The 16,667-nt window shown below is 48.9% G+C and overlaps 1 protein-coding gene across 1 annotated transcript; it reads left to right on the forward strand.

The window, feature by feature from the left end:
• Nucleotides 1–8,135: 8,135 nt before the first annotated feature.
• Vamp8 (vesicle associated membrane protein 8) lies at nucleotides 8,136–12,776 on the forward strand. The gene is made up of 3 exons (XM_051203013.1): nucleotides 8,136–8,268; nucleotides 10,087–10,245; nucleotides 12,376–12,776. Exons 1-3 carry the CDS (start codon nucleotides 8,266–8,268, stop codon nucleotides 12,517–12,519), a joined length of 306 nt encoding a protein of 101 aa, XP_051058970.1. The 5' UTR covers nucleotides 8,136–8,265; the 3' UTR covers nucleotides 12,520–12,776.
• Nucleotides 12,777–16,667: the final 3,891 nt, after the last annotated feature.

The raw sequence follows: 16,667 nt of genomic DNA on the forward strand, positions 1-16,667 counted from the left end.
AGAACTGGGGAAATGAATTAGGAATAGAAAAATCAAGACAGTTTTCATTTGCTTGTTCTGAGTTTGGGCTGGTGGTGCAGCTAGCATGTGTCCAAACCACACACAAGGCCCTAACAAGGCCCTAGCTCTGACCTCAGCCAAACAAAGCTGCACAATGAACTTGTAATCTCAGGGGTGGGAGGATGGAGACAGGCCATTCCCTTGGGTCAATGTAGTCTATTTGGTGAATTCCAGGCCTATGAGAGCCCACGTCTTAAAAAAGAAAAGGGAACATTGCTTGCGAGGAATCCCACCCAGATTGTCCTCAGACTTTGATTCCCAAATGCACACCCATGCACACACACAGCAGTAGCACTTGAGATTGCTCTAAAATATAAGTGCATTCGGGTTGGTGAGATAGATGAGCAATGGGTACTCTTCTAGAGGATCTGAGTTCAAGTCCTAGCACCCACGCGGCAGCTCACAATTGGCAATAGCTCTAGTCCTAGGTGATTGGTACCCTCTTTGGCCTCTCACCACCACCAAAGGGTGCACGGGTACAGGCATACATGCGTGCAAAATATCAAATAAAACAAAAGATAAAAACGATTTTAAAGTTAAGTACAACTTCCTTTGAGAAGTCAAAAGTTCTGGGTGACCCAGGTAGGTGGCAATGTTCACCTAGAGCTTTCAGGACACAAGAAATACACCTGTCTTCTTTGGGGGGGTGGATTAAATGTGTGTGCCGCCACCACTGCCCAGTTTACACCTGTCTTAGAAAGTAAAATACCCAGGGCTGGAGAGGTCGGTCAGCAGTTAAGAGCACCTACTGTTTTTCCAGAGGATCCAGGTTCAATTCCCAGCATCCACATGGCAACTCACACCAATCTGTAACTCAAAGATCCAACACCCTCACACAACATATATGCAGGCAAAACAAAAATAAAATAAATTAAAGTAAATTAAAAAACAAACAAAATACCCCCTCCCAAACAAGCAAGTAAAGGGTTGTGCCAATTCAGTGGCCTTTGCCGAGTGACCTGCTTCTGCTCAGGGAACTAGTTGTTAGTTTCGCATACAAAGCCTTCAGCATCGTGTCTCATGAAATAGTCCAAAGGCTGGGTAATACACTTCCTCATGGCCTTTTCTAATAAAAATGTCTGTCTGTCTTCATTGTGGGAAAAAACAAACACACAAGCAGACAACAGCAACAAACCACCTTATTTATCTCTAACATCCAAAACTTTGAATAAGTTGCCTAAGGGGAGGCTGTGTCGTATAATAAAGAGTAAGGGCGCAGCCCCTGCCCTCCGCCAAGGAAAATGAAACCGTTAAACTAAGAATGTTTCGGAGCTCCTCACTGTGCAGCCCAGGCTAGCCAGGCACTTATTTATCTTGCCACTTAGGGCTCCTGAGAGCTGAGACCACAAGCGGTCACCCCCACTCTTGCGCCCGACAGTTTTCTCGTTTTGAGTTTGGGACGTGGTCTTCTTTCTCTGTTGCCCAGGCTGTCTTCAGCTTCCCAAGAGGCTGGAGTGACAAGTCTCACGCCACTACCCACTCCTAGTAATTAATATTTTTTTTTTAAGTGGAGTTGGGCGGTTCCAAGAGGCCTGCGCTCAGACCTGCTAAAGGTTAAACCACAGAATGTTCCAATAGGCTTGGGTAAACAGTTGAAGTCAGTATCTGCTGGCCTTCAACATTTCTCAGCAGGAGTACCCTCAATAATTAACAGGAAGATTTACAATTCAGGATGTCGGCCTCCAAAAGCTATTCTGGAAATCCCCAATAAAAATCAAAACAAAAGAAGTCCCTGTCATTGTCTCATGCACTGTTTTAGGGTGCTCTGGTTCAGTATATCCAAACAGCTCCCAATCAAGGCTACCTGCCTTCAGGGTTTGGTTTCGGTTTGGTTTGGTTTGGTTTTTTCTAGACAGGGCTTCTCTGTAACTTTGGAGCCTGTCCTGGAACTAGCTCTGTAGACCAGGCTGGCCTCAAACTCACAGAGATCCGCCTGCCTCTGCCTCTGTGTGCTGGGATTAAAGGTGTGCGCCGCCACCGCCCACTGCTTCAGTGTTTTCTGGGGTTCTGTGTTTGTCCTTTTTGTTTTGGTTTTTGAGATGGTCTCAGCACACAGCCTTGGCTAGCCAGGAGCTTACTATGTAGACCAGGCTGGCCTCAAAGTCAGAGATACATTTTTTTAAGTTCCCCACCCCCAAAGTAAGTAGTGCTGTGTTGGGTCTGGGAAGATGGCTCGGAGGTTAAGAGCACTGACTTCTTTTAGAGGACCTGGGTTAAATTTCCAGTGCCCACATGGCAGCTCACAAGTGTCTGTAACTCCAATGACAGGACACCTGATACCCTCACATAGACATACACACAGGCAAAACCCCAATGCACATAAAATAAAAGCGTATAAATTATTTTTTAAAAAGTGGTGCTGTGTTTCAGAATTTCAATATAAACTGGTGTGGTGCCCCTCGCTGGTAAACCCAGGTGGATTCTCATAAAATCGAGGCTAAGATTATATAGCAAAATACAGTCCCAACAATGAATACAAAATGTTAAGTCTTGGGTGAAGAATGTATTCGCAGCTACAAGCATGCATGTAAAAAAGGAAATTGATGGAGATGAGGGCAGAAGAGGCAAATTCAATTGTGTGGGGAATTCCAGAACCAAATATGAGAAGAATTTCCACAGGCCCCAGGAATGAAGAAACCCTCCAGCAAAAATGTGAGTTTGAGGACAGGCAGGGTAAGGGAGAGAAGGCCGGCTCCTAAAAGCTTCCCAAAGTGGTCAAACACCTGGAATGCCTGAGCAGAATCTGCCCTTAACCAGAAGGCGAGGTGAATTCACTCGCCTTGGGGGACACAGCAAGCAGACTCTAAAGGAAGGGATAGGACCAGAAAGGTAAGTTTGGAAATGGATGGGGTTGTCTAGAGCAGAGACCATGTTGGCATCCACTGGGAAGGCGGAGTTGGTGGAAAGTAGAAAGTGAACACACGAAATGAGAAGGAATGAAGATTACTCCCAGGGTGTGAGGCCGGGATCAAACCCAGGACCAGGCCTGGGCTACAGAAACAAGCACAGAGCTACGCCCGAGCCCTTGCTTTTATGCTCCCTTCATTGTGTTGTGTGTTGGCTCACACTGTAGCCCAGGCTAGATCGTCTGCCTTACACCCCATCCTCCAATATGGGCGCCGTGCCTGATGCCAGCCTACTTGCTTTCACTTTGTTTGAATTTTTTTTCCCCAAGACAGTTTTGTTTTTAAATATCAAACAAAAAACAAGGCTATCCTACAACACACCTCTATAGAGGACGCATGTAAAACAGGAAAGTGTCCCTAGGGAAGTGACCCTAGATGCGACAGACCCACCACACATTTCTCCCGAACAAGAGGCCCCCCGCACCAAAATCACATCACGTGGGGAATGTAGCCTGTCATCCGAAGGAGTAAGCTCCCTGGCTCTCCCCAGACCCGGCTTCTAGACTGAAGTACAATTGTTTGGTTGAATTTGTTTGTTTTTTGAGACTTTCTCACTCTTTAGCCCGGTCTAGCCTGGAGCTCACTATGTAGCCTAGGCTGGCCTCCAACTCCAAGGGACCCCCTATTCCTGTTGCTTGAATGCTGGACTTACATGCATGACCACCATGCCCACCTGTTGTTTGTTTGTTTATGAGATGAGGTCTTCCTATGTAACTCTGCCAGCCTGAAACCTGTTCCTTTTGAGGTCGTAACATCCCTGTCCCCTACCCTCATCCCATTTCTCTCCTTCCCACTTGTTCTGCTCTGTTTTTAGACAGATTCTGACATGGCTATGTAGCTGAGGCTAGCCTTGAACTCCTCATACTTTTGCCACTGCCTCTCAAGTACTAAGTACAGGAATGTGCCACTATGCCTGACTTTTTGTTGTGGTGGTGGTTGTTGTTTTATTGTTGCTTTTGTTTTTGGAGACTCTGTTAGCCTAGGCTGAACTCAAGCTCCTTGTGTAGTCCAGGCTGGCCCCAGACTCACAGTAATCCATCCTCCTGCTTAGCCTTCACATGCTGGGATTACAGGATCGAGCCACAGGCCCAGCATAAAAAGTGATTTTGCAAGTAGCCTTCATTCTCATTCCTATTTGAAGAACCAGAAACTGAAAGCTCCAGAGGGAAATGGTTTGCCTGAGGTAACCCAGTAGACATCTCAGTAGACAGTAGACATCTCAGTCTTCTGTTCACCAGAGACTGAGAGCATCCTTATAAACACTGCCCGGCTTCTCTAGCCGTGACCTGTGACCTACTGTCCTCATTCCTCACAAAGTGTGTGAGTTCCCACTCCCGGGGTGTGTCCTCTAGCCTGGCACTAGTGGACCACAGCAGGATCGTTCCCAGCTGCACAGGGAGCTCCAGGCTACATAAGACCTTGTCTCAAGGGGGTAAAAAAAAAAATTACACTTTAACAAGAGGCCCAGAAAAGTTACTGAGATTTTCATTTCTTCTGGAGTAGAGCACCCTCTTCTTTCTAGAAACAAACAAACAAACAAACAAACAAACAAACAAAAAAACCCCATGGAAGACAATCTCAACAGGCTACACACAGCCCAGAGTCTGGGGAGTTCTCAGTTCAGAGGGAGGCAGGGGGCAGGGGAAGGAGCAGCTGGGCATTTGGAGCACAACTCTAATCCCCAAATTTAGGAATCTGAGGAGGGACGCTCATTGTGAGTTTCAGGCCACCCTGGACTACGTATCCTGTTTCAGGATGCCTGAGCTACAGCATGATACTCTGCCTCAAAATGTAAAACAAATAATGAACCCAAAGGAGAGAACTGGAGAGGTCGCTCAGCCCTGGGAGAACAAACTGCCCCAAGTTCAGTTGGCCACGCCCACATTGGGTGGCTCATAACACTGAGGGATTCCAAGGCCCTCTCAGTCTATAGAAATAATGAGACCAGACTGAAGCTGTAGGTTCTTGCCTAACACGCACATGCCCGACCCTGGGTTCAATCCGCAGCACCGTCTCCAAAGAAAACAGAATAACCCTTTCACTAGTGTGCAGTTCAGTTTTCCTTTGTACCAGTCTACGGAAACGGAAACGGTAGAAGATGTGGGAGGGATAGCTCAGGTGGGAGAGGCCTCCCCTGGCACTGCAGGGAGCATTAGGGTCAAACCAGCACCGCGTAAGAGAAGGCATGGCGGTACAGGTGTATCTTTCTGTTAACCTAACCCATCTAAAATATCATTTCAACGTGCCATAAGCTGGTGGACTGACGGATTGGCTGACTGGCTGAACTGATTGAAGATAAGGTATGGCTATGGAACCCGAGGTAGCCTTGAATGTGAGTGTCCTGGCCTTGGATTGCTGAGTTCTGGGATTACAGGTATTGAACACCACAGCAGGATATAGCATATTAATGAAATTTATGAAAGCCGCATTAAAAAATTTTTTTATTTAACATTTTTTTCTTATTTTACATATGGATCCCAGTTCCCTCTCCCTCCCGCCCTCGCATGGCCCCCAGAAAGTAGCATTTTCTATACTAAGTTTTTGAAATCTAACATGCATTTTATAGCCTCGATTCTCACTAGCCTTAGTGTGAATGCTTAATGACCACATGTCGTCATTGTTATATTGGGCAATAGAAGTAGAGAATAAAGGCAGGAGGTCTTAGGACAGACCCGAGGGCTCCGAACATTCTAGTTGAATCCCTGCTGCTGAGACATCCATCCCCACTTTTTTTTTTTTTTTTTTTTTTTTTTTTTTTTTTGAGACAGGGTCTTTCTTTCTATCTAGTCCTGGCTGCTGTTCTGGAATACACTATATAGTTCAGCCAGCCTCAAACTCACAGAGATTCTCCTGCCTCTGTTTCCCAAGTGCTGGGATTAAAGGTGTGCGCAACCACACCCAGCCTGTTTGGGTTGGGTCTTGTAGACCCCCTTGCAGTTTAAGGTGACTCTTTCAAAATACAATTCTTTCTTTTAAAAAAATATTTAATTTAATATTTATTATTTTTTTCACAGTCTCATCACGTAATCCTAACTGGCCTGGACCTGGTTAAGAAAACCAGGCTGGCGTCAGACTCGAGATCCACCCACCTATTCCTATTATTTTTTAAGTGTGTGTGTGTGTCTGCACATGAGTACAGGCTCTGCTGAGGCCAGAAGAGGGAGCTAGAGTTACAGGTAACAAGCTGCCTGATATGGGTGCTGAAAATCGAATCTGAGTCCTCCGGAAGAACAGTCCGTGCTGTTAACGGATGGGCCGTCTCTCCAGGGCCCAGTTCATTCTTTGTGGCCACTTGCATCCTCCACTTGATGAGAGAAACAGCAGAGCCCTAAAGACCTCATTTAGATCTGACATTCTCATTGCCTCTTGGCTAAGGTCAGGTAGAGAACTAACATTCTCTGCTGTAATCTCATTCCTGTTTACTCTAGATTGTTCTTTTGCTTTCCTGGGAAGGAAAGGGGCTGAGCAGTTTTACGGTGTCACTAGGGGGCTGGAGAGGTAGCTGAGCAGGTATTACCCTTTCTCTGTCCTGCTTGACAGCTCCCAAACAATGACACGGAGACACGTTATTTGTGGAAGCTTGGCCTATGGTTTAGGCTTGTTCATGACTAGCTCTTATAACTTAAAATTAACCCATTTATATTAATATGTGTTCTGTTGTGTGGCATTAACTCTCTTTCATCTTGCACACCCTGTTGCCTCTCCATGTCTCCTGGCTTTTCCTTCCTGCCTAAATTCCTCCTCTTCTTCCTCCCCTCTTCCCCAAAACCCCACCTAATACTTCCTGCCTAGCTATTGGCTGTTCAGCTTTTTGTTACAAATATCCTAAAGCATACTCTAGCAGAGAGTGTTCAGTTCCCAGCACCCACATCAGGCAGCTCACAGCTGCCTGAAACTCACCAGGGAACCTGACACCTCTGCCCTAAGGCACACACACATACACACATGTACATAATTAGAAATAATGAAAACAATCCTTAAGAAAAAAAAAAGACCTATTTTTTTTTTTTAAGTGTTACCAGTTGCTTTGATTTACTTCTGTAAAACTAAGTGTGCAGTGTTTGGGATGAAGCCCACCCATGAGTCCCTGAGCAAGGGGAAACACAAAAGGGTCTCAAAATGATACAGGGATTCTAAATATTTAAAACCTTTTTTTTTTTTTTTTAAGCTCTTATTTGTCAGAGGAGCTAAGATTTCCTCCTTGGCGCTGTTATTTCTTCTGGGGTGGGAAAGAAGGCCTCTTCTCTTGGTGCCCTGTTATTGTTCTGTCTTGACAAACTCCATCCGGAGAAGAGCAGATTTTCTCTGGCTGAGAGCCACATGTGGTGGAAAAACCCTTTACCCCAGGCCCCCTCCTAATTCACTGGACAATCCTCTGACAACTGGCCAGGGTCACCAGCCCCGTGGTGACCTTTGGAGGGGAATGTAGGACTAGAAGGAAAGGAGGGGCTGACAAGTGAGCCATCATTTCCCGAGTCTTCTGCCCTGTGGACACTGCTAAGGTGCCCTGCCCTTGTAGTTTGCACTCCTCACCACTGCCTGAGGCCAGCCTTAGCGCCTGAACTTTCCAAGAGATTTTAAAGATAGCAGTTATGTGTGTGTGTGTATGCGCATGTGTGCTCCGGGTACCCACAGAGGCCAGAAGAGGGCATCCTGCCCCCCGACACACACACACAGCGCCCCCCCCCACAGCTGTAGTTTGTGAGCAGCCAGATGTGGGTACACGGAACTGAACTTCCGCCCTCTGGTTCTCTGCAAGAGCAGCATGCACTCTTAACTGCTGACCCATCTCTCCAGCTCTGTTTTCTGGGGATTTTAGTGCTTTCTTCTCACTCAGGATGGCCCTGGGGGACAAAGGTTGTTCAGGGAGGTATTTTCACCCGTCCATTCGTTTCTATCCGAACCAGGCTAATTTAAGCCCCTGAAAACTAGAATTACTTCTTTGAAGCGTAAAAAGGAGAGGTCACGGGTTTCTGAAAACAGAGGAGGGTTGGTTGGTCCTTTCTTTCTCCTTCTGGACAACTTAGATGCTACCCCACCCCCACCCCGCCCCAGTCCGGAGTGCCTGTTGCTTTAAGCTTAAGCTTTTGCTTGGGAGGAGACTGGGAGGGCAGCGGAGGGCCGCCTACCTGGAGAAACCTGCAGTTAGGTGTGGCTGGCCGGAGCTGGAGAGGCTGGAGTCGCGGGATGGGCAGGAGGCGGGCAGAAAGTTGGAGTAAGCAGGAAGTGAAGCTGTGGCTGCCTTGAGTGGAAACCGACTAGGCGAGTACTGCTTTGAGAGGCCCGAGTGCTCCGAGACATGGTGAGTGGCGTGGGGACTAGAAAAAGAGGGGTTTAGGGGAGCTGCTAGGGGGGATCGGGGCTGGGGGTTGACTGCGTCGCGATGGGGAGTTGGCAGCAGACACAGGGCTAGCCCTACCGGGCCAGCGCTGGCTCTGTCTCCTTACTTTTGACAACTGGTCCACAAATAGCTCTGCACTCCGGGCCAGGGGTTCCTGACACCTCTCCACTGCCTTCCTCCGGTGACCTCGGTGCTGGATCGGATCAAAGTTTCGGTGGGGGCTGGGGGACCCGAATTCCAAGCCAAGCTTCTGCGCCCGCGCCCTCACGCCCTCCCCTTCCTCCGCCTCCTCCAGCTGGGCCTGAGCCCGGTGTTGTGACATTACCGGGCCACAAGCGCCCCTGCTCATATGGACTCAGATTTCCAGTCCAGCAGGCTGGAGTTCTCCCCTTAACTTCTCTCTGTACATAGGCAGACACCCAAAGGACCAGCCTGGCCACCGAAAGCAGCCCCTTCTCTAGAAACTTTAGCAAAGCTCCCGGGTTTGTAAAGCAGCCCGACATCGGCTCTCCCTGACAATCCAGCTTCAGCCCACACCCGTGGCTGGTACCTGAGGCCCCCTAGGTCACTAAGGGAGGAGTCCATGCCTTTTCCCTCCTAGTTCAAAAGCCTTATCTTGAGGCCTCCTGGGTAGAGAGACCGCAGCAGGGAGGACGTTTGATATCTACATAAGCAGGCTGTGGAGTGTGGCCTACACCAGGCGTTCAAGCCTGGGGAAAGCAGAAGTGTGTGGTCCAACGGCACAGGATACTTTCTGGGGGCCACAGCCACTGAAACGCAGTTACACTGCCCAGCAGGCCGGAACCAGAACAACTCACCAACAGCTGTCTGGAGAGGCACTTGGGTTGGGTCAGACAAGGGTGCTCTGCTGGCCAGCTCTCACACTAAGAACCCATGAGGATTGGGAAGAGGGTGGCTTGGCTGTGCACTGCTGAGTGCAAGCCTGCCAGCCTGAGTTCAATATCCCTCCCGCTTCTATCCATCCGACAGTAGCAGATAATCCACTCAAGACATTTTCCTCTGACCTCCACGAGTGCTGTGGGGTGCATGCATATTCCCCACGCCACCCCCACTGATAGATCACACACACACACACACACACACACACACACACGCGCGTGCGCGTGCGCGCGCAGGGCTGAGAATGTGGCTCAGTTGGTAGAGGGCTTGCCTGGAGGTGGAGGGACACATGAAGCTCTGGGTTTGAGTCCCAGCACCTCATAAACCAGGGATGGTGATACACACCTGTAATCTCAGCATGGGGCGGGTAGAGACAGGAGGTCATCCTACTTAGGAAGCTTGAGGCCTTCCTGGGCTATATGACACCCTGTCTCAAATAAGTAAATAATAAAGCTGGGGAGGCGGCTCTGTGGCAGAAGTGCTTGTCACATAAGAATGGAGATTTGAGTTGGATTCCCCAGATACATGTTTAAAAAAAAAAAAAAATCAGGTGTGATGGTTCCTAGCACGAGGATGGTAGAAATAGGCTGGTCCCTGGGGCTTGCTGGTCAGCCTAATCTGAGAGCCCCAGGCCAATGGGACACCCAGCCTCTGAGGTGGAAGCAGCTTCCGAGTGACACCTGGCCACCCTCAGCTGATCTCTGGCCTTCCATGTCTCGATACACACATGCGCGTGCACCCATGTGATCACAGACCAGTGACATCCTCTTTGTAAACAAAGTATTGGAAAAGGCTGAAATCTACTTTAGTTCTTCCAGCCTCCTCTGGCCTCTTGCATCCTCTGCTGCTTGGCCTAATTAACCCCTGTATTGACCCCAGGAGGAGGCCAGCGGGGGTGCCGGACATGACCGGGTTAGGAACCTACAGAGTGAGGTGGAAGGAGTCAAGAACATCATGACCCAGAATGTGGAAAGGATCTTGGCCCGAGGGGAAAACTTGGACCATCTCCGAAACAAGACGGAGGACTTGGAAGCCACGGTGAGATGGGGAGCAAACTGGGACCAGAGGGGACAGCTCAGCGGGGGTGGGGGCTGGGGGGGTGGAGGCAAAAGCAGAGGGTGTGGCAGGCTGCCATGTCTCCTGGCCTCTTGCCTATTGGCTGGTTGGCACTGAGCCCAGTGAGTGGGTCTCTTTGGGTGGGGGTCCACCCGCACAGCCATTTCTGAGACAGCTCGGCCCACTGCTGTGTTCTTAGGCTTCTTTGGGGGCTAGAAGCTGACTCTTCTTTTGAAGAAGCCCTTGACAGTCAGAGTTGATGTCCCCAAGGCAAAGTTATGAGCACAGGGGAAGACGTCTTTGGCTTTTAGCATTTCCACAAATTATTAGGCTGGGAGTGTAAAAATAGAGTTCTGCTGAGTCTGCTTTAAAACAATTGGGAAGAGCAGTGAAATTCTTTGATCCCAGGAACCCTCGGCCTGCCAAAGGCTGGAATAATACCTCCTAGACGGCTTGTTTAGACAGTCTTCTCTCTGCAGCCACAGGCTCAGGCCAGCTGCTCAACCAAGGCTCGAGTCTCAGTTTCCACATGCTGTGGGTCCCAAGTGTAAGCTTGGAATCGGTGTCTCCTGCAATGTAAGCTGGGTACATTGAGACTTAGTGTCTGTAGGTTACTTGGGGGAGCAGGAGGCATTTCCTTACTCTCCCAACCCTCTGGAGTACCCTGCTTCTTCCTCCAGCTTCCACAATCCCTACAAGACAAGGTGTCACAGAGCCAGGAGATGCGCGCTCCTGGAGCACATTCCTGTGCCCCGCCCCCAGCCTGTGGGTCTTCTCTCCAAAGGCCAGATTGCTCTGCCAATCAAACAAACCTAGACTGTGAGCGTAGGTAAAAGACCCCTCAGTGTGCGGGCCAGTTTGGGGAGGGAGGCAAGAAAAAGGAGGGGGCTGGAGATTCCGCTCTGGAGGTAGAGTTCTTGACTGGAACTCATGAGACCCTGAGTTCAGACCCTCACACCACATAAATAGAGCATTGTGGTGCGCGCCTGTAACTGCAGCTCTTGGAAGGTAGCAACAAGAGGATCAGAAGTTCAAAAACAGGCCATCAGAATGGCTCAAAGGGTAAGGGCTCTTGCTGCCAAGTAAGGGCTTGAGTATCATGCCTGGGATGCGCACATTTGGTGGAAGAACAGACTCGATCCCTACAAAATAACCTCTGACCTCCACTCTGGTATGTGCACACTACACACACAGACACGAAAACATCAATGTAATTTTTAAAAGTTCAAGGTCATCCTCTACATAGGAACGGAGGCCAGTCTTATGAGTACCTTACTAGAAAGTATGGACAAGAAAAGGAAAGGAAGTCCTGGCCTCTGTCATGCTCAGAGGGAAGCTTCATGAGCTCAAGAATTTCTAACCCTGAACTTAGCTTGCAGGTTGTTGTGGGGAGAAATTTATCAAGGTAGAAGGGTATTGCATTGTAGCACCCAGCAGGCAGAGATAGACAGGTCTCTGAAGTTCCAGACCAGTCAGGGATACATAGTGAGCTCCTGTCTCAAAAGTTAAAAAACAAGCAAACAAACGAAACCCAGAGAGGTAGCTGGGTAGCTGTCACCGTGGCTGATTACATGCGTTCAATCCCCGGGACTCACAGACTGGAAAAAGAGAACCAGCTCCTGCAAGTTGTCCTTTGTCCATCGCATGAGTATTGTGGTGCATATGCAACACACACAGACACAAATAAGTGTTATAAAAATGTTTCTAAAAACCTTTCCATTCCCATAGCTGGGTGTGGTGGCACACGCCTTTAATCCCAGCACTCAGAAGGCAGAGGCAAGCAGATCTCTGTGAGTTTGAGGCCAGCCTGGTCTACTGAGCGAGTTCCAGGACAGGCTCCAAAGCTACAGAGAAACCCTGTGGGGGGGGGGGAAGAGAGAGAGAGAAACAAACAAAAAACAAAACAAAACCTTTCCATCCCCACTGTAACAGGAAAGATTAATCAATCGGTTGACTAATTTCGAGGTAGCCCTGCCCTGGCTCCAGCATCCCTTTTCAGGCTCTTACTTCAGTTTATAATGTAGACACGGACACCATGACTTGTGGGCCTCCGTGTGTACTCTTGTTCTGAGGGAAGGAGTCACTGTCGCTTCTTTATCTCGTCCCTAACAGTCTGAACACTTCAAGACAACGTCGCAGAAGGTGGCCCGGAAGTTCTGGTGGAAGAATGTGAAGATGATTGTCCTCATCTGTGTGATAGTTTCTGTCATCATCATCCTCATTGTGCTTTTTGCCACTGGCACCATCCCCACTTAAGAGCCCCCTTCCCCCCACCCTCCCTAATGTGTGCCAAGAGGGGCCCTCTCCTGTCCTCCACAGACACGCTGCTCGGGCCCTGTGAGGGCCTTCCGCTACACCATGTGCTCCAGAAGCACCTTGATCCCCTGGGAGGAGAGAGCTGGACTGCGGCTGCATCTCATGGGTCCCGAGAGTGGGTTAGAGAGACCCAGAGGACCCTGCTTGTGGCTGGGAAACTGCTGGTGGCGGGTGGGCAATAAAGACCATTCACTGTCCCGAAGTGTATGAGGTACTTCCCGCCTTTCTCTCTCGCCCCTTGTCCCTCTGTGTCTCTCTTCCTGAGGGTCCCCTCTGGATTGGTTTCTCCCGATCTAGCACCAAGATGGTGCAGAGACAGCGCACAGCTTTGTAGAAGAAACATGGCAGCTCAGAGGCTTTGCACACCCGGATTACAGTGTGAGTCTCCATTCCCCGCTAGAATCTATAGTTCTGTCTGGCACACACACACATGTACACACGCTCCTGTGTGTGTGTGTGTGTGTTTACTTATTATATGGACTTACTTTTGCTTTTTAAAAAGCATGGGTATGTGAATGCAGGTGCTTCCAGAAACCAGAAAAAGGTGTCTCCCCTTAGAACTGGAGTTAGAGACAGCTGCTATGAACTACCCAATATGGGTGTTTGGAACCAAACTTAGGTCATCTACAAGAACAGTTTGCATTTCCCCCTCCTCTTAGACAAAAAATACCCATTATTATTATTATTATTATTAGGCTTTTGAGACAGGGTTTCTCTGTATAGCTTTGGAGCCTGTCCTGGAATTCACTTTGTAGACCAGGCTGGCCTCAATCTCACAGAGATCTGTTTGCTTCTGCTTCCTGAGTGCTGGGATTAAAGGCGTGGGCCACCACTGCCAGGCAAAAATCTAGTTTATTATTATTTAAAATATAATTATACTGTGTTGCCCTTGCATTTACTCTCTTCAACCTCCTCATGCTCCCTTTACTACTCCTCTAATTCATGGCCTTTTTCTTTAGTTATTGTTTCTCACGCACACACTCTCACGCACACACTCACACTCACACACACACACACCTACCTTACTGAGTCTGTTAGGTGTAGCTTGTATGCACATGATTGCAGGGCTGACCCCTTAGTATTGGATAACGGAATAAGGAGCTTATCTCTGGGGAAGACTGATTTATTTTCCCTCTCAGCATCCCTCAATTGCCTATAGTTCTTTGTCCAGAGATGGGGCATCTTGCAATTCCCCCTCCCGTGTTAGCAAGCCTATTGATGCTGTCCTTGCTCAGGTCTCCTGTAGGCAGCTGATTGTTGAACAGTTTGTACTTTTTGTCTTGTTTTGTTTTCTTAGTGTGGCCCCGGCTGTCCTGGAACTCTGTAGACCAGGCTGGCCTCAAACTCAGAGATCCCCCTGCCTCTGCCTCCCGAGTGCTGGGATTAAAGACGTGTGCCACCACACATGCTCTCTCAACCAAAGAGCCACCAATCCATCTTCCTCCCTCCCTTCCATCTTGCATATATGTGCATGTGTGAATGCACATGTGTGTGGGTGAACGCACATGTACCTGTGGATGCATGTGTGGAGGCCAGAGGTTAATGTCGGATGTCTTCCTTGCTTTCCACCTTACTGTCTAGCAGGCCTGTTTTTCTTCCTGACGATACTGGAGATTGAACCTATGGTATCGTGTATGTGGTATAAGCACATTCTACCACTGAGTGACAGCTCCAGGCCTCACCTACTTTCTGAGATGGGATCGCTCGCTGAGCCTGGAGCTCATGAATTTGGCTAGGATGGCTGGCCAACAAGCTCCAGGGGTCTGCTGTCTCCACAGTGCTGAGGTTACGGTGCATGTGTCAAACTTTTACATGGTACAGGAATCCTAACTCAGGCCCCATGCTTGCACAGCAAGTGCTTTCCCTACTGAGCTATCTCCCAATCCGTCCTGTTTTTCTTCAGACCACACTGTTCATTGTCACAGGCCACAGGAAGAAGGATTTCCTAGGGACCTCACCACAGGGAGAATTAAAACCTCCTCAGCACTTTAGGGTAGGGTACAGGATGCAGTGTCTTCCCTGTGGATCCTGTCATGTCTCTTAACTGTCCTCCTGGATGAGTTCGCAGAGACGTTGTGTCGTTTATGACCTGGCTGAAGAGCTTCTTCTGCCATGTCTCTTCTGTGGTCTTGGTCTAACTCAGAGCCAAAAGCAGGAGGAACTAGTCAGCTCTTCCTTTGTTGGTCATTCATTCGTTCTGTGTGCCGTGGCTGTCTCTTGTCCACCCTTGCTCTTCGGGCCCTTCATCGGGCCCTGGATCTCAGCTGTTGTGAGGGGGTGGGGGCCGGCATTTCTCCCCAGAGTCCCATGCTAGTCACAGTCAATGTCACAGGACAGGGCCTGAAGCACAATGAGCTTTCTGTCTTCTGGACCCCTCCTCCCCACCAGGTTCTCCCAGTCTGCATTGGTTTGTGGGAAGGGTTCTTGGCTACCTCTGCCCATTTCCTCCACAGCCTTTCCAGGGTTAGAAACAGCCTGCTGCTGGGAGGATGTGAGGTAAGGGCAGGGTTAGGAGACAAATGTTTGAGACTAAACAGAGGCCAGGCTCTGGAATCATGCTCCTGATTCCAGGGGGCAGGGAAAGCACCAAATAACCCTTCTTGATCAGCTTTGCTAAGACTGAGCCTGTTCTGAGGTGCTGTGGCCAAGCGTGGAAACCAGTGCTCTGTCTTCACAGTGGTTCAACCCCAGGGAAGACAGTCTCTGACGTTTTGGTTAAGAGGCCTCACTTGGGATGCCAAGGGCAGTCTGGAAGGTGGAAGATGGGTTTGGTGATTTCTCCTCAGAAGCTCAGGAGACTACACAATTCGAGAAGCATACCAGCGTCTGCAGCACAGGAACAGGCCTGCAAGTTTCTCATGAGTTTAGAACAGGGAAAAGCCAGAGCTAGCACTTCCCACGAGAAGCTGCTTTCTTTTTACACTGGAGTGAAATTCATATGACAAACTTTTTTTTTTGTTTTGAGACCAAGTCTCACTTTGTAGCCTATTGTAGGTTATTTTGGAATTTACTATGTAGCCCAGGCTTGTCTCAAAGTCAGTCCATCCTCCTGCCTCATCCTCTTAAGTGTTAGGACCACAGCCAAACGCCACAGTGCCAAGTCAGTTTGTCTGTTTTGTTTTTAGACAGGGTCTCGTGTAGTAAACGCCAGCCTTAAATTCATTATACGGTAACTGGGCAGTGGTGGCTTACACACCTTTAATCCCAGCACTCGGGAGGCATAGGCAAGGCTGATTTCTGAATTTGAGACAAGCTTGGTCTACAGAGTGAGTTCCAGGACAGGAAGGGGTTTTACAAAGAGAAGCTCTGTCTCAAAATGCCAAAACAATCAAACAAAAACAAAAACAAACAAACAAATCACTATATATCAGACCAGGGCTTTGAACTCGATCCTTCTGCCACTGGCTCCCCAGTGCTGGGGTTTTAGGCATTTATCCCCACATCTGGTTCATATAATGCTGGACATCAAACCCAAAGCTTGCCCATGCTCAGCCACATTTAACAATTTAATTTTTTCCTTAACACTTTGGTCTTTTTAAAAAAACACTTTTTCGAGAGGCCAGGCCAGAATCCTGAATCCCAGATTGGTGCCTAGCTCAACTGTCATCAGAGAGCCTTCACCCAGAAACTAATGGAAACATATGCAGAGACCCACAGCCAAACCTTAGGCCAAGTTCTGGGAATCCTGCTGAAGAGAGGGAAGGAGGAGCCAGAGGGGTCAAATACATCACAAAAAAACTCACAGAAACAACTAACCTGGGCTCATAAGAGCTCACAACGGCTAAACTGACAGCCAGGAAGCCTGCATGGGACTGACCTAGGCCCTCTGCGTATTTGTGACAGTTTGGTAGCTTGGTCTACTTGTGGGACTTGTAACGGTGGGAACAGGAGCTGACTGCATCTCCTTTACTGGCTTTTGGGATCCTGTTCCACATACTGGGATGCCTTGCCCAGCTTTAATATAGGTCGAGATGCTTAGTCTTACCACAGCCTGACATGCCACGCTTGGTTGATATCTACGGGAGGCCTGGCATTTTCTGAACAGAAACAGAAGAGGACTGGACTGAGAGGGAGAGGCGAGGGGACAG

Source organism: Phodopus roborovskii, unplaced genomic scaffold (assembly GCF_943737965.1).
Source record: "Phodopus roborovskii unplaced genomic scaffold, PHOROB, whole genome shotgun sequence".
Taxonomy (NCBI): domain Eukaryota; kingdom Metazoa; phylum Chordata; class Mammalia; order Rodentia; family Cricetidae; genus Phodopus; species Phodopus roborovskii.

Excerpts from the sequence above, each read along its gene's own strand:
- Vamp8 (XM_051203013.1), top strand. Across the intron at positions 10,246-12,375 it reads CGGAGGACTTGGAAGCCACG|TCTGAACACTTCAAGACAAC; the intron begins GTGAGATGGGGA and ends CGTCCCTAACAG.